Here is a 17,381-nt window from a genome sequence, read left to right as displayed (position 1 = left end):
GCAATTTCTGGGTTTCTGGGTTTCTTGTTTCAAAGCAGCCCTTCCAGCTGGGCTTCATTCAGTGGCCCCCATGCTACAACTCTGCTCAGTTCTTGGGGGGGGGGTGGATTTTCACCCATTTTAATCTCTTCCTCTCTTAGTGTCTCCTTGCCGCATCACCGGGACATCATTCGGAACTGCGCTGTCAGTGTGGACCAGATCCAAGACCTCCACTCCCCAATGTCACCCATCGCCGAGACCCCAGCCACTCCGGCTTATAGCACTGGTAGGCAGAGCATTGTTTAAAGGGGGGCAAAAAAAGTTGTTAACCTGTACAGTACAAAAGATAGGTTTCAAAGATTCGAGACTGCATAATGCCTTTCAACTAACCCATTTTCTGGGATTTGTATCACGCGTCCAACTAGAGAGGAACCTGCCTCTAACTACAACAACGCCCAAATGACAAAATGTTTGTTGTAGACACCGTGACACAACTTCAACCCTTTCGTGCGTGTGCTGTGATCTTGCAGGCAAGAATTTTGGGGCCTGCGATGTTGCAACACCCATTTTGTTACTTTCCTCTTGTTGCTCCACTGTGCAGAAAGTGGTCTGTCCGTCCACAAGCACACCGGTCAGCTGGCTGCTTGCGGGAGGCTGAACCACAAAGATTCTAGCTGAAGTTCAGTTTTTTTTTAAGCTTGTGAGAATGTAGCCTCCAGGTTTTCCCTGACCCAGATAAGCCTCTTGTTTTAAAGTCGCAAGCAGAGTATTCCACCATTAGGGAGGATAGGGTGATGATGAAATAAATTGTAATTGTCTAAGGGTGACTTGTAAGATGTCATTCTGTTCATCGGAGACTTTAAATTTAAAATGCACTTAGACCAGACCACCATTCCAATTGGATAGTCTTTTCTTTTTTTTTTTAAAGCAAAAATCATGCAGCGAATGTGATTATCTTAAAAATTATGACTCGAATGCCGAAGGCTCCAGTTTTGTAGCTTTAAGCTGAAGCTGAAACATTTGGATCCGCACTTACGAAGATATAACATTCCTAACTTTACCAGTTAAACCAATTCCCCCATACATCTATTTGAAGAGTCCTACTAAGTTCATTCAGCTAGTAGCAACACCACTTTAACTCATATTTTTTATTTTTATTTATTTTAATCCCATTTATATCCCGCCCTTCTCCGAAGACTCAGGGCGGCTTACAATCTAAAGCACAAATCAATGTGCTTAGCAATAGCCTTCATTCTATGTCTATGCCTGCTTATTAGGGCTTTCACACACACCCCAAGCGGCATTATTACAAAGTCAGCTTAATATCACGGGCACAGTGTAAAATGTGCATTTCAGTTTCACATGCGCGCACTCTTTTCAGAGAAGTTGCATAATGTTGTGCTGAACTGTTCCTTCAGGCCCTGCAAATATGCAACCTTGGTTAAAAGCAGGTTTTTCTGCTGCTTTCTTTCTTTCTTTCTTTTTTTTGCAGTTACTCGTCTCAAACCACAAGCGAGCCAAGCTGGCAATGGCGCCGCCCCGTCATCCCCGGTCATCCGACGCTCTAGCGAGCCGCAGCTATGCCAGGGGAATGGCAGTAAGAGTGAGCTGTCGGACAGCACCTACTCGACCTCTTCCCACGGATGCTCCAGGGCGTCCCCTTCTCCGTCTGCCAGCAGCTACAGCGACCCAGATTCAGGACATTATTGCCAGCTTCACCCACCCTCTCCGGTCCAATGGGACAGGCCAATGCCCGACAACAAAGTCATGCCAACCAAGAGTTACGTGGAGAGGCTAAAGGGGGACGAATGCCAGCGAGGATTTGTCCTGAACGGTTCCGAAGGAGAAGCTGGGCCCAGGAAGAGGCTGGAGCAGGACATGATAGGCTTTGTGGTCCCAGTGGTGGAAAGGACATCCTCATTCAATCCGGCACTCTTCCACTCCTTGCTTATTCCGGGGGAAAACAAACCTCTGGAAATGATGGTGCTGAAGAAGATCAAGGAACTGCTTGCCGAAGGGGACGCCAGGACTCTCGCCAAGCATATCACCCACGTGGATTGCCTGGTACGGGGAGGGGCACAGTGGGAGGGCTCGATAGGAAAGGGGATGCTCTGGCCTGGTCCTTTTCAGAGCCAATAACTGCGTCAGGCAATCCGCTTGGTCGCCTCTCGGCGGGGAGACGACGCAACCTGCACATCAGCAAGAAAGTCCAACTCAGTCCCGCTCGGAAAGGCATCGGGCGGAAAATCCACAAGATTGCTAGAGGGAAGGGATTGCATGATCCCCTAGTCAAGATAAGAAATAGTTTACTATCATCTCTGTAGTCGTTGCTCAGCCCTCTCCCAAGCGTTATCTTTTATTTCTAGCACAGATTTTTGGGAAATGAACCAGTGTTTGCTTTTTTCAAGATGGCGGTGTTTTCTTTAATCAGAGGCTAGTGGTGACCCATGTGTTTGGAAAGTAAGATCGAAATAAAGAAGGGAGGCTGTAGAGGTTAAGGTCTCAGTTAGGAACTGCGAGGCTGGGAGTTCTAGTGCTCCCATAGCCAGGTGCCTTTGGATTATTTTCTTTCAAACCAACTGGTGACAAACAGAGAAAGATAATTTAGGATTTTGTCTTTTTTGCGGTCAGATCTGCTTAGCTTCTCTATCTGCCCAGCATAGATTGCTCCAGATAAATCATCTTCCAGAAAATTGGGGGTGGGGGGGTGGGAGGTTGGCATTTATTGTAGGGTCTCCCTCCCCATTGTGCCCCCCAAGGCAATTTCATCCCTACCTCATTTTTTCTTTAGAAAAACAGGTGTGTTTTTTTCTTTTGAAGAGCAAGGGAGAAGTTTTAATACTGGACCATAGTGCTTGGAGATGGTTCTCTTTCTAGATTTTAATACAGATTTTGTTGATTGTGATGGTTTCTCCATGTAAAAGGCTCCCCTGAATCAGGCAGCATTAAAAAAAAACCTGTAATAAAGCCAATTTAAACGCCTGTGCTAGCAGAGCGCCCCTTTTCAATCTTCTTGTGATCAGCTAAGAAACATAACAGCATCTCCAAGAGATACGAAGGGCATCTAACCGATTCTTACTGTCTCCTGGGCACTCTCCTTCCCTTGCGATTTTGCAGCACTCGTGATGTCATTATTTCACTCGGTGACGTCATGCGATCTGTCCTTCAAAGCTTACAGGGCGAGGCTATGTTTTTAACTGAATCGAGAACATGAGTCATTCCGAGTTGCGTAGGATTGGAGAGAGGTGTCAACGGGTTTCCTGATGGGAGAAAGGCATCCCGAATAGGGGGTTGTCACTGCCGAGATTGCAAGGCGAAAAGGCAGGAGCAATTTATATTTTTTTTAAGCCAGTCTTAATCCACAACTTATTTATTTATTTTTATTTTAATCCCATTTATATCCCGCCTTTCTCCGAAGACTCAGGGCGGCTTACAATCTAAGAAGCACAAATCAATGTGCTTAGCAGTAGCCTTCATTCTATGTATATGCCTGCTTATTAGGGCTTTCACACACACACCCAAGCAGCATTATTACAAAGTCAGCTTAATTGCCCCCAACAATCTGGGTCCTCATTTTACCTACCTCGGAAGGATGGAAGGCTGAGTCAACCTTGAGCCTGGTGGGACTCGAACCTGCACTCATTGCAGGCAGCTTATGACCTGCAGATTTACTTTTATCACACAGGGCAGGAGAAGAGGCAATAAACTTCAGAAGGATTATGTTGGGGGAAATCCTTAAAAAATGTATAGAGACTCTGATCCGGGTCAATAGACCAGAGCGTGCCTTGCAGAAGAAACTTTGGTTCCCATTTTTTTTTTTTTTTTGCTGAAGCAATTTTTCTTCTTGCTACAGGCCAGGTCCTCCTGGGAGCATGAAAGCATGGAAAGGCGAGATAGGAAAGCAAATTTATTGCAACCATTAGGTTTCCCATTTTTTCCCACCGTTCTTTGCGGAGATTCCCCTCTCCATCCAAGGACCGGGGAGATTAAACCACTTTGTCCTCTTTGTTGCAGGTTGCTAGGATACTGGGGGTTACCAAGGAGACCCAGAGGCTCATGGGAGTCAGCTCAGGGATGGAGCTGCTCACCCTGCCCCACGGACATCAACTTCGGCTGGATTTGTTGGAAAGGTAAGAGTGCAGAGCGTGACAAAGCAAAAGAGGCGAGAAGTGATGGGAAAGTGTGTGTGGGGGGGGGGACAGATGTTTGGTGGGGTTTTTGCCACTTCTTAGACACAGAATTTGGCCATTTCAGCAGAGCTTGCTTGCAGGTTTCTAGTCCTCAATACTCAAAGCGCTCGAAAGACATCTTGTCGCGCGGAATCCAGCCAAGGCTGCTAACAACACCTGATGGCAACTTCTTCCCTTTACGTCTTAGGTTCCACACCATGACCATCATGATCGCGGTGGATATTCTGGGGTGCACAGGCAGCGTTGAGGAGCGGGCCTCTCTGCTCCACAAGACCATCCAGCTGGCGGCCGAGCTGAAGACCATGGGCAACATGTACAGCTTTGGCGCTGTGATGAACGCGCTGGAGATGACCCAGGTATCTTTCAGGAAAGCTTCAAAAGATGGCAAAGATCCCTGGACATCCTGAAGCCTTAGAGAAGCTCTGCCTAGTCTTTACTTAAGTGTCACTCCAGATTCTTATTTTCTTATTATTTTTCTCCCCCCACTGCTGAGCTTCTTCTTGCACAGGCCCCTTATAAGACCATGCCACCTTCCCCAAATGCTATCTGCTGGGCCCCCCGGACCAGAGTCATCATCGTGCCCTGTCAGGTTAGTGTCGCTGACCCACAGCTGGCTATTTCCCCTTCTTCTTTTGCCCTTCAGATCTCCCGCCTGGAGCAAACCTGGATGGTTTTACGCCAGCGTTACACGGAGGGCGCCATTCTTTACGAGAAGAAGCTGAAGCCTTTCCTCAAGAGCCTGAACGAAGGAAAAGGTGAGCCGGGTAGCTTTTCGTAGACTGATTTTTTGCACACCAGCTTGGCGAGCGCACTCCGTTTTTTGTTTTAAGGAGTTCAAAGAATTGGTTTGCAACTTCCCTCGCTCTGCCTTTTCAGTGCGCACGCCCACAATCGCAGGTGCATTCCTGTTTTTTTTGCGCAAAGAGCTTTTCCATAAAATAAGGAGAGCTGAGAGAAGATAAGGGAGAAATGGGAATTGAGGTGCCTTCCAGAGCTTGGTCGGTTGAAATGAAATTATCTGAATCTGCCTTTTCTTGTCTAGTAGCCAGTGGCTTTAGCGGTCACTAACGTAGCCCTTAATTTATACATTTTGGGGAAAATCGGAATGGGGACAAAGGAAAAAAAGAAACCTTTGTGTCTGAAGAGGAGAATTTGTAGCTACTTAGATCAATAAGTAAGTAGAAGTATTAAGAAGAGGTTCTCCCCATCCTGTCCATCTTATTTCTGGGTTTCGGTATAGTTTTAAAATCTTAGTGTAGTTTCCACATTTCAATCATTTTTCTACTTGCTTTGTAAGGTGCCCAGAGTCCCCTTTATAGGGAAGATGGACGGCGTAAAAATTTAATAAATAAAGGCGGAATGTGCACCCTCCACAAATCCTTCTTCTAATGTTGCCCCCCCAAGCCAGGATTACAGATGATGCCCAAGGAGACAATCCAAGAGAAGCAACCCCCCCCCCTTTTTTATCCACAAAGACCCTCTAAAATTTTGAAAAGCAGAAGGCCTCCGCGGGGAAGGGCTGACCCTGAGGAGCAGTTACGTTGCTTGAATACCCAACCCCTTCTGTTTCTCCTTCCAGAAGGACCCCCCTTATCTAACACCACCTTCCCTCACATCGTGCCTCTCATTACTCTTCTGGAGAGAGACACGGCACTGCCGGAACACCCTGAAGCCTGGGAGAACATGGACAACAGCGTGGAGGTAGTTATGGCCCATCTGGAGGCAGCACGCACGGTGGCTCACCACGGGGGACTGTACCACACCAATGCGGAGGTGAAGCTGCAAGGTAAGTGATACAAGCTGAAGGCCACCTCAGAGGTGTGAGAGAATTAAGTCTGTGGGCCACAGAGGAACAGGGCAGGGAGGGCGGAGGGAGAGAAGCCCTAGAAGAGGTAGCTGGGCACTTCCAAGCAGCTAGAGATAACGCAGCTTATTGTTAGAGAAGAAGCAAAAATGAGCGAAACGGGGTGTTTTGTAGAAAGAGGGTTAGCGTTGCAAGGATGGACGTGGGAAGGACTTGGCTTTTTCAGGGCTGTACGAAAGCGTCTCAGACTTTGAATCATTTTGACGGGATTTCACAATTCCTGACTTTATACAGTGATGGCCCAAAGGCATCTTGCGGCAAGATGGGTGGCAAACAAATGTAGTAACTTCGATTTTGTAAAGGTAAAAGGTAAAGGTTCCCCCGCACATGCATGCTAGTCGTTTCCGACTCTAGGGGCCGGTGCTCATCTCCGTTTCAAAGCCGAAGAGCCAGCGCTTGTCCGAGGACGTCTCCGCGGTCACGTGGCCGGCATGACTAGATGCCAAAGGCGCACGGAACGCTGTTACCTTCCCACCGGAGTGGTCCCTATTTTTCTTCTTGCATTTTTTTACGTGCTTTCGAACTGCTAGGTTGGCAGAAGCTGGGACGAGTAACAGGCGCTCACTGTTACGCGGCACTCGGGATTCGACCCGCCAAACTGCCGACCTTCTGATAACAAGCTCAGTGTCCTAACCCACTGAGCCACCGCGTCCGATTTTGTACCTCGGCCTAAAAAGGTCATCCGAGAAATAAAGAGGGGACGGCTGGGTCCGGACCTCCAGAGAAGCAAGTAAAGCAGAGATGCTTGCAGCAGCAAAGAGATTTATAAAAAGTTTGAAAAGGAAAGAAAGGTTTAGAAGAGATGCTCGTTAACCGCTAGAGGGCATTTGTTGATCAGGATCCAGACAGAAGTGCGCCCTGTGGAAATTGCAAATCCTTTCCTAGGAGTTTGGTGCTGCTTCCCCCACGCCTGAAACTACAAAACTGTTTGGTCGTGACCCAGTTGTGGCGTGTAAGCTCTAGTCAGTGAGTAGGATGTGACCTCAGCAGTGGCCATTGTGTCAGGGTGTTGTGAGGGCACACAACCGATCAGCTTAACTAGTGGCGTAAGCTGTATTAACAACAAAGAATCTAAAAATGTAAATTTGTCCCGCTGGGCAGGATTTTATTTGCATTGTTGTCTCCTTGCAGGGTTCCAGCCACAACCGGAGCTTCTGGAGGTTTTTAGCACCGAATTTCAGCTCCGGCTCTTGTGGGGGAGCCGGGGGGCTGAAAGCAGCCAGAGCGAGCGCTATGAGAAGTTCAACAAGGTCCTCACCGCCCTGTCCCACAAATTGGAGCCAGCAGTGCGTTCGAGCGAGTTGTAGCCGGACAACAACGGGCGCAAGATTGCAACGAATGCGCCTGCAGCTCGCTTTCTGGCTGCAGCGGTTCTCGAGCCATGCTGAGGTGGCAGGGTTGGACCAAAAGGGATGCAGCTGAGACCCACACACACAAACACACACACACACAAAAAGAGGCCTTTCCAGCATGAAATACTGACAATCACTGGGTTGACTTTGTTCCTGCAAAACTTGACAACGACCGAGTTCCTCCAGGCAAACCATGGAAGAGAATGCACTGGCGGCCAAGCATGTTAGATATCAGCCATGCAGATTCGTATTGAAGATCTGCACCGCAGCTCATGAGAGCGGCAAAACGTCCGAGTTTAAATTCAGCAACGATTCATAGCCAATTTCGTGCCCGGGTTTGGGACTTCACAGTGGGGTTTGAAACCAAGAGTGCCAGAATCTTCTCTCTGCTCCTTCCGTTACTTTGAGGTTCCACCGTTCTCTTTTCCATCACCATGAATTGGAGAAGAGCAGTTTCCACCAGCTTTGGGGGCTAATCATGGTTTGTTTAGTGCCCCAACCTCAGAAGGACCTGGGTGACAAGGCACACCCCACAGACAGTAAGGCAGCCCCAAAATTTAGCTTTTCTATTTTCATGGGCATCTCTGATCATCGCTAACATTCAATCTACACCCAACTTAATCCATCGACCATAAGCCTCCCAGAGTAGCCCCATGACAGGATGGATGGTAAATAAATGTAATTATAAATTTTAAAAAAATCAGGTAAAGTTAGTCCACTGCCATCTTTCTTTCCAGGGATTCCCAAGTCCCAATCTCAGTCCTTCCATTGACGCCAAGTAACGTTCCTTTATTTTCTTAAAGTCTCTTTTTCTTTTGCTTCCCTCCATTTTGATGCAGGGAATGAGGGTGGTTTTGTAAATTAAAAAAAATCCATGTGGGGTGGATATGTACCTATAAATATATATATATATATATATACATATGTATTCAGATCTCATATGTAAATAATTGACATGGTTCTTTTCGGTCTTGTAAATGAATGTACAGATCCAATGAAGTGTATTTCCTCGATTCTTGCATACAATAAACTTTTATGCTTTTTTTCTTCAAAAGTACCGTAGGCTTCATGGTAGATTTAAACGCGCTTTCTCACTGCTGCATATGTCTTTTTGAAATGATCTATACAAATTTCTTTGGGAAGAATGGAACTGTGCCTTTTTTAAACAAGAACAGAAAGGAAAATGCCATTTTGGCACGTGGAGGGAACTGTCTCCAATTAGATCAAGGATAGATTGTTTTGTGACTACATGCCCTGCCTTTTTCGACATCAAACCCTTTTCATGTCCTAAAAATAATAATAAAAAAGCCTTTCTTTCCAAGCTTGAGCTTAAAAAAAAAGAGTAGCATTCTTTAAACCCAGTGAAGCTGACTACATAGGATGCAACTTGAAAAATGCAAATTTCTTGTCTAAAACCCAGATTCCCCATTTCGAAAGAGAAATAGCTCAAGAAGGGCCATTACTTATTTTAAAGAAAGAAAATGCTTTCAAATTCGTTTAAGAAAACCACTGGAAACCCTCAAAGAATTCCCTTGAAATGTGAAGATGGGTTGGTATTAACAAAAGCTTATTTTCCCCTAGAGTAGACCTGCTTAAAATTCGCAGGAAAAAAACCAGCAAAAACTTTTATTTTCCTCCCCAGAGCAAAATTAACCAAATTATCAAAGCGAGCCTGAAAGTGATTAGAAACTGAAACGGATTTCCCAGGGAGTACTGAATTGACTAAATGAAGTTGAAATTGATTCATTTCTTTTGGAAATTTGACTAAATTCTAATACTAAATTCTACTAATTTCTGAATGAAAATAAATCAGACATGAGTTTTGTTGGGAGGGCTTGACTTGGCATTTCTTAGGGCTTCTCTTGAGGAAGACCATGGTTTGTTTCGATCCTGGCTTGTTTTTGGTGCAAACATCCCCTTTTTCCTCCAGTTTTACATTTCCACCTGTTTTTCTCCCTTTAGCTTATTTTTCTTCTTTGAATTGCACTTTCAAGCTTTTTTTCAGCCACTTTCCCATGTATTTCTCCTTCATTTCTAAATAAACCCCACATTTGCCTACATTTTCTTCTCCTCCATCCTCTCCTGAAGCCATTTTCCCTTTAAAATGCCTTTTTTGTCTCCTCACCACCTCCTGCCTCTTTTATATACTTTAGTATTTTCTCAAACTCCTTCTCATAAATGTCTTGGGGTTTTTTTCCTTCTTTTTTCCCATTTTCCTTGAGATATTTCCCTATTTTCCTTCCTCGTAATTTTTTTTTACTCCAGTTTTCCTCGCGACCTATTGCCCTTCCCTAAAATAAATTAAAATCAAAATAATTTTAATCTCCCCGTCATTTTCCCCCCAATTTTTTCCCATTTTTCTTTAGCTCCTTTCCCTTCTTCGCTTTAGAATGTATATTTTTTTATATCTTTAATTCCTTTCCCCCCCTTCACTGTCTTCCAAGTGCTGTAATAATATTTATTTTTAATATATATTTGGTTCCAATACTTTTCCCCCCCTTTCAGAAACCGTTTTATTCCCGCCTTTTTTTTGAAAAGGAAAAAAAAAAGAGAACGGTTGGGGAGGCGGAGCCTTAAAATACCTGCCCTCGGCGAGCCCCGCCCCCATGGGGGCCCCGCCCCTTCGCGCAGCGGCTTGGCGGAAGCCAGGAATTCCATTCGCTCTCCGCCTGCGACTACGAGCCGGGCCGCGGGGCACGCCGGGAGTGGTCCGCCGCACGAGGAGACGCGGGAGCGCGCTTCCCGACCCTCTCGTGGCCAGACAGCCAGCATGGAGAGGGGCGGGGGCGTCCTGGCGGGGACGCGCCTGCTGCTGCTACTGCTGCTGCCTCTGCCGGGGCTGATGCTCTCGGACGCCCTCTGGGGGCCGAGCGCCTGGCATTGCAGCCTGTCGACGTCCTGCGAATGCGATTTCTGGCCTGATTTAACGGGTGAGGCTATGCAGCGGGTGGGCGGGCGGGGGTGTAGTGCTGAGCGCGGCCGCTGGGGGGCGCAGGGAAGCGAGTTCGAGTTCTACCCGCCCCCTCCCCATCCAGCTAACAGCCCTGCTAGGTAGGCTGGGATGAATAGAATAGCAATGAATAGAACAGCAATTATTTATTTTATTTATTTATCACATTTATATACCGCCCTTTTCCCGAAGGACTCAGGGCGGTTTACAGGGTGGTTAAAACAAAAAATACAAAAGTTAAAAACAGATTTTTAAAAAAATTATATCCGTCCCTGACCAAATAAAACCCCAGTTAAAATTAAAATTAAAATTCTCAGCCTGGGCCAGAGAGCTCGAAGAGCCAGGTCTTCAGGTCCTGGCAGAATGAACGGAGGTCGGGGGCAGTCTTCAGCTCCACTGGCAGCTGGTTCCAGACGGCAGGCGCCCCCACTGAGAAGGCCCTCCCCCTGGGTGTTACCCGCCGGCAATCTCTTACCGGTGGCACCCTGAGAAGACCCTCCCTGTGGGAGCGCACTGGACGAAGGGAGCTTGATGCTTTTTATATATATAAAAACACCAAGGTTGAAGACCCCATTCTACTGCCCCTGTCCTACCCTGCAGGGTTGTTGTGAGACACAAAGTGGTTCAATTTATGGGCTTTGTTTGGGGGGGGAGGGTCAACCCTAATTTTAAAGCCCAGGATCGGGCAAGAAAGTGGGGGGGGAGGAAATTGGGGTCACAGAAATAGCAGGAAGGGTGATACCAAGGGGCACTGGGCATCGTGGCATCGGACCTCGCCTTCTCAATACATATATGTGTGTATTTGTATGACTATTATTATTGTTGTTTTGTTATTATTAATTTTGGTCACGTTTACATAAGTGTATATTGGAGGTAAGTTACCCTTTTGAGAGCTGTATGCAATGAAATCTCATTTTAATGCATTAATGGACATTTAAAGTGACAATAAAGTTATTATTCTATTCCATTCCATTATTCTCTTCTCTTCTCCTCTATTCTATTCCATTCCATTTTTCTCTTCTTCTTTTCTATTCTATTCCATTCCCTTCTTATTCTCCTCTCCTCTCTTCTCTTCTCTCTTCCATTCCATTATTCTCTTCTCCTCTCTTCTATTCCATTTTCTTCTTATTCTCCTCTTCTCTTCTCTTTTCTCCTCTTCTCTATTCCATTCCATTCCATTCTTCTCTTCTCCTCTATTCTATTCCATTCCATTCTTCTTCTCCTTTTCTCTTCTCTTCTCCATTCCATCCCATTCTTCTTCTTTTTTCTATTCCACTCCATTCTATTCTTCTTCTCTTCTCTTCTCTTCTCTTCTCTTCTCTTCTCTTCTCTTCTCTTCTCTTCTCTCCTCTATTCTATTCTATTCTATACTCTCTTTTCTATTCTTATTCTTCGCCTTCTCTTTTTCCCCTCCCCAGGTCTCGAGTGCGAGTTAGCCGTGCGCCTGGTGGGGCAGCCTCTGGCCAGGCAGCTGGTCATCCAAAGCCTGAAGAAATTTGTGCAGGATCCCGAGCCCACCAAGCCCCTGATCCTCTCTTTCCACGGCTCGACGGGCACCGGCAAAACCTTCCTGAGCTCCTTGATGGCCCAGCGCCTCTTCCGGACGGGCCTCCGGAGCCGCTACATCCATCGCTTCTCTCCGTTGGTTCACTTTCCCCACGCTGACCACCTCCAGCAATACAAGGTAAGAGAGGCCGGGGTGGGTGGTGGTGGTGGTGGTGGTGGGTCTGTTCCTCACAAACCGCGTGCAAACGCGTTCCTTTTTTTAAAAATTTTTTTTCCTTCCGTGTGGCCGCGGAGCGGACGCGCCAGCCTTGCGAGGTGGGACTTTCGCCAAGCGGGACAGCCCTCCGATCTCCACCGTCGCTTGCTCTGCGGCCCGTTTGAGCCCTAGCAGGCTTGTCTGGTCGGTGGCCGGATCCCAGGTGAAGCCTGGGTGTGGATGATGGGATTTGGAGTTCCCTGCTTGGCTCATCCCGATCGGCAGTTTGTGAGCGTAGCTTTTCTTGGCCACCCTGTTCCAGTGTTGATTTCTCTCTCTCTCTCTCTCTCTCTCTCTCTCTCTCTCTCTCTCTCTCTCTCTCATTTTTTCCTTCTGCGTAGGACAACCTGAGAAGTTGGATCCAGGGCAACCTGACCCAGTGTAGCCGTTCTCTTTTCCTCTTCGACGAGATGGACGATCTGCACCCAGGCTTGATCGAGGTCATTGCGCCCTTCCTGGGACCTTCCTGGGTGGTGTTCGGGACCAACTATCGGAAAGCCATCTTCGTCTTTATCAGGTAACGAGGGCGGGGGGCGTTAAGACACAAGGCTGGGTGTCCAGAGTGAAAACGTGTGACAGCTAGTTAGAGAAATGAAACCTCTCCAGTTCTTCTGGTGTTTGTTGAGACAAAGAATAGAATAGAACTGAACAGAACAGAATAGATTGTAGAGTAAGCTAACTAGACTAGATTGTAGAATAGAATAGAATAGATTATAGGATAGAATAGGATAGGAAATAGAATAGAATAGAATAGAATAGAATAGAATAGAATAAATGGAATGGAATGGAATGGAATAGATGAATAGAATAGAATATAGAAATAGAATAGAATAGAATAGAATAGAATAGAATAGAATAGAATAGAATAGAATAGAATAGAATAGAATAGAATAGATGAATAGAATAGAATATAGAAATAGAATAGAATAGAATAGAATAGAATAGAATAGATGAATAGAATAGAATAGAATAGAATAGAATATGGAATAATAGAATAGAATAGAATAGAATAGAATAGAATAGAATAGAATAGAATAGAATAGAATAGAATAGAATAGAATAGAATAGAATAGAATATGGAATGTAAAATAGAATAGAATAGAATAGAATAGAAGAATGAAATAATTAGAATAGAATAGAATAGAATATAGAGTAGAGTAGACTAGAGTAGAATAGAATAGTAGAATTGAATAGAATAGGAATAGAATAGAATAGAATAGAATAGATGAATAGAATAGAGTAGACTAGAGTAGAATAGAATAGAAATAGAAATACAAATAAATAGAATAGAATAGAATAGAATAGAATAGAATAGAATAACAGAATTGGAAGGGACCTTGGAGGTCATCTAGTCCAACCCCCTGCTCAGGCAGGAAACCCCATACCATTTCAGACAAACAGCTGTCCAGTCTCTTCTTAAAAGCCTCCAGTGTTGGAGCATCCACCACTTCTGGAGGCAGGTTGTTCCACTGGTTAATTGTTCTAACTGTCAGGAAGTTCCTCCTTATTTCCAGGTTGCTTCTCTCCTCGACTAGTTTCCATCCATTGCTTCTTGTCCTTCGGGCGCTTTGGAGAAGAGCTTGACTCCCCTCTTCTTTGGGGCAGCCCCTGAGAGATTGGAAGACGGCTATCATGTCCTTCCTGGCCCTTCTCTTTGTTAAGACTAGACGTACCCAATTCCTGCAGCCGTTCTTTATACGTTTCAGCCTCCATCCCTCTAATCCTCTTTGTTGCTCTTCTCTGCACAAAGATGTATGGGAACTTTTCAAGGGCATTCTAACCGCGGCGAAGCAGGCGGTTCTCAAAACGAGAAGGTGTTTACGTGACCTCCGTGGACATCTGGGAGGTTCTCATTTTTAGATGTCTCGGGGTTTTAGAGTTAAGTTTTCCTTCACCTATATAGCAGGGGCCTCCAACCTTGCCAACTTTAAGTACTTGTGGACCTCAACTCCCAGAATTCCCCAAAGCTGCTTGGGGATTTCTGGGAGTTGAAGTCCACAAGTCTTAAAAGTTGGCAAGGTGGGAGGCCCCTGGCCTAAACCGTGTCGTGTATTCAATAAACCAGTAAGGTGTGGGAGAGGCAATCCTGCTGGGCTTCAGCTGCTCTCCTCTTGACCGTCTTAGCAATACGGGCGCGGAGCGGATTAACCGGATCGCTTTGGACCTCTGGCGGGAGCGCAGAGACCGCGAGGAGATCAGTCTTCGGGATCTGGAAGCGTCGATTTCGGAGGCCATCACTAAAGACCCACGAAGTGAGTTATCTTCGGAAGGAGAAAAAGAGGAACACTTTGGTGGGACCTTTGGGATCTAAAAAAACACCGATCCGCGGTGATTTGAGGGAGTCCTCGGCATACAACTCTGATGGACCCTGCCCGTTAGGGTCATAAAATGGGTCAGTCTCCTGCCCTGCCCAATTTCACTGTATTTTTTGTGGCGGCTCATGAAGCAAACATTGCCTTCGTAAGTATTGAACACAAATTAAATAATGGATGTCGACAAAAACATTGCAAAACACAGTCAATGTAAGTGCCGATGACTATGGGGGGAGGGGGGGGAGAGAAGGAGTGGGTGGAAACCCGACTACCAAAACTTTGGATCCGGCCTGTAAGTCCTAGCTTTTTCAGGTAGGTCGTATCTTCAGTCACTAAGCAATCAGTCATAAGTTGAAGACTATCTCTCTGCCTGTTTCTGCCTTCAGCAACCCAGTTTTGCCCGGTTTGGTAAAATTTGTGTGGCCAAGTTTAACCTTAACCCAAGTGGTTCTCAACTTGGGGTCAATTCACGTGACCGGACTTTGTTCGCTCAGCCATGTTTTGCAGTTACATTGACTGTCTTTTCCAACGGTTTTGTCGAAAACTCTCCCTTATTTGCGTTCGCGCTTAGGAGAAACGTTGTGAAAATTGAATTGCTCAATCAATCAGTTAGGATAGAGCTGGAAGGGATCTTGGAGGTCCTCTAGTCCAGCCCCCAGCTCAAGCAGAACCTATTCCATCTCAAACAAGTGACTGTCCTGTCTCTTCTTAAAAGCCTCCAGTGATGGAGCGCCCACAACGTCTGGTGGCAAGCAGTTCCAGTGGTTAATTGTCCTCGCTGTCAGGAAATTTCTCCTTAATTCCAGGTTGCTTGTCTCATGAAATAGAATAGAATAAAATAGAATAGAATAGAATAGAATAGAATAGAATAGAATAGAATAGAATAGAATGAAATAGAAATAGAAAATAAGGAATAGAATAGAATAGAATAGAAATAGAAAATAAGGAATAGAATAGAATAGAATAGAATAGAATAGAATAGAATAGAATAGAATAGAATTAATGGAATGGGGAATAGAATCTGGAAGGGACCTTGGAGGTCTTCTAGTCCAGCCCCCTGCTCAAGCAGGAGAACCTATTCCATCTCAGACAAGTATCTGCCCAGTCTCTTCTTAAAAGCCTCCAGTGATGGAGCGCCCACAACTTCGGGTGGCAAGCTGTTCCAGTAGTTAATTGTCCTCACTGTCAGGAAGTTTCTCTTTAATTCCAGGCTGCTGCTTCTCCTTGATTAGTTTCCATCCATTGCTTCTTGTCTTGCCTTCTGGTGCTTTGGAAAATAAATTGAACCCCCCCTCCTCTTCTTTCTGGCAGCCCCTCAAATACCGGAATCCTGCTATCATGCCCACCCCCAGTCCTTCTTTTCTCTAGACTGGCCATTCCCAAATCCTGCAGCCGTTCTCCACAGATCCTTGGGGAGGCAGGGGGGTGCACAATGTCATCACGCGGAGTCTGCAATGTCATGATTTGAAATCTTGAATTAAGTCTTCGGGGGGGGGGGTTGTCCGTGGCCACAAAAGGTATTTAAAGGGGATCCCGCGGTAGAGAAAAGGTTTAAGAACCACTGCCTTAATCAAACCGGCTTCGAAGCAAACATAGGTAACGTAGAAATTCCTGCCTGTAACAGTTAATTTCACCCTTGTCCTTTTTTTTTTTTCCTCGTCTCTTTCAGACGGATTCTGGAAATCCGGGATCTTTGAGCAAAACCTGATCGACGTCTTGGTGCCCTTCCTCCCCCTGCGACAGCACCACGTGAAGCAGTGCGTGGTCAACGAGATGGCCGGCCAGGGTCTTCCCCTTCGGCCGGAGGTCGTGGACAGGGTAGCCGGCAGTTTTTCCTACTTCCCCGAGGAGGAAAAAATCTTCTCCTCCACCGGATGCAAAACTGTATCTTCCCGCATCCCGTTTTTCCTATGACCTCTTCGGAGACGTTTGCCCCCCCTCCCGGTTTCCGGAATGGAGTTTTACGGTTTTCTTCCGAGCGATGAGCCTTCCTGGGTTCCGAAAAAGTCACTCGGAAGGACCAAGGGCCGGTTTTTTTTAAAAGGCAAGGAATGATGATGGCTCGATCAAACATGACCAGGCCCCCTTGCGACTTGGACCCGAAATCCGGCTTTTTAAAAAAACTCTTGAAGGAGAAGAGGATTCCGTGGGGAATCTTGCCTGGCTTTTAAAACCCTGTCTCTCGGATGTTTTGCAAATTCCTGCCGTTAGTGCCGTCGAATTAATTTGTGTGTGTGTTTTTTTCCCCCCCTACACGGTCTTAAAATCCTACCTCTCAAGTCAAAGGATGAATCTGGGGCACCCTATGATTTTTTTTCCCCCTTTTAATCCAATAAGATGTATTTTACAATTCTAATTCAGGGATGGGTGTGTGTGTGTGTGTGTGTGTTTTTCAGGGCATTCTCTGTTGTGTCAACCAGAACTTGACGGACTGAGATGTGGCTTGTTGCAACAAGTTACACAAAAATGCAGCTACTTTTAAAAGACTTCACAGAGCGAGAGACTGTTTTTCTTGGAGGTTTTGAGGAAACATCAGCCAAAGAGAGTATTTCTTCTCTCTCTCTCTCTCTCTCTCTCTCTTTCTTTTTTTTCTGTTCTTTTTGGTGCAGAACAACAGACTTGAACAACTAAGAGACTCCGAATAATATATTGCAATCCGCTCAGCGTTGAGTGCTGCTAGTTTTAAAAAGCGGGGAAGGTTAGAAATAGTGATAATTTTGGGGGGGGTTGTTGTTTTATCACGGAAATGGATGGCGTCTGAACAAAACCTTTGGGAGACGTACCAGCCCGATTCAAATCCGTGGCCCACAAAAATGTGGGTCCTTCTCTAGAGAAGATGGAGGAAGCCTTTGGAAAAGTAGAGTCTCAGAGCTGCAGGGAGAAAAAAAATACTTTGACGGCCCCTTCTTATCCTGAGTTTCTTGCTGAACTGGGCAAACAATAAATGTGAAAAACCTGGAGGTACCTCAAGG

General features: G+C 45.9%; 2 protein-coding genes across 3 annotated transcripts in view; both read left to right on the top strand.

Annotated features, from left to right (window-relative positions):
* SH2D3C (SH2 domain containing 3C) overlaps positions 1-8,444 on the top strand; it is a 34,323-nt gene extending 25,879 nt beyond the window's left edge. Inside the window, exons 6-12 of one of the 2 annotated variants that reach the window (XM_083375072.1) lie at positions 141-265; positions 1,472-2,043; positions 3,994-4,109; positions 4,357-4,525; positions 4,813-4,924; positions 5,749-5,955; positions 7,165-8,444. In XM_083375072.1, coding sequence (XP_083231198.1) covers positions 141-265; positions 1,472-2,043; positions 3,994-4,109; positions 4,357-4,525; positions 4,813-4,924; positions 5,749-5,955; positions 7,165-7,340 — 1,477 coding nt within the window. In that variant the 3' untranslated portion in view covers positions 7,341-8,444. The remainder of the gene's footprint in view (positions 1-140; positions 266-1,471; positions 2,044-3,993; positions 4,110-4,356; positions 4,526-4,812; positions 4,925-5,748; positions 5,956-7,164) is intronic. The other variant, XM_083375073.1, reaches the window with a different exon arrangement.
* A 1,376-nt stretch (positions 8,445-9,820) lies between these two features.
* Positions 9,821-17,235, top strand: TOR2A (torsin family 2 member A). The gene is made up of 5 exons (XM_083375299.1): positions 9,821-10,315; positions 11,754-12,019; positions 12,439-12,614; positions 14,222-14,349; positions 16,079-17,235. Exons 1-5 carry the CDS (start codon positions 10,156-10,158, stop codon positions 16,321-16,323), a joined length of 975 nt encoding a protein of 324 aa, XP_083231425.1. The 5' UTR covers positions 9,821-10,155; the 3' UTR covers positions 16,324-17,235.
* Positions 17,236-17,381: the final 146 nt, after the last annotated feature.

Source organism: Vipera ursinii (assembly GCF_947247035.1).
Source record: "Vipera ursinii genome assembly, chromosome: 16".
Taxonomy (NCBI): Eukaryota; Metazoa; Chordata; class Lepidosauria; order Squamata; family Viperidae; genus Vipera; species Vipera ursinii.
Note: the sequence above shows the minus strand (reverse complement) of the source record. Positions and strands in the feature narration are given on the sequence as shown.

Excerpts from the sequence above, each read along its gene's own strand:
- TOR2A (XM_083375299.1), top strand. The coding sequence starts at position 10,156 with ATGGAGAGGGGCGGGGGCGTCCTGGCGGGGACGCGCCTGCTGCTGCTA. Across the intron at positions 12,020-12,438 it reads ACCACCTCCAGCAATACAAG|GACAACCTGAGAAGTTGGAT; the intron begins GTAAGAGAGGCC and ends CCTTCTGCGTAG. Across the intron at positions 12,615-14,221 it reads GCCATCTTCGTCTTTATCAG|CAATACGGGCGCGGAGCGGA; the intron begins GTAACGAGGGCG and ends TGACCGTCTTAG.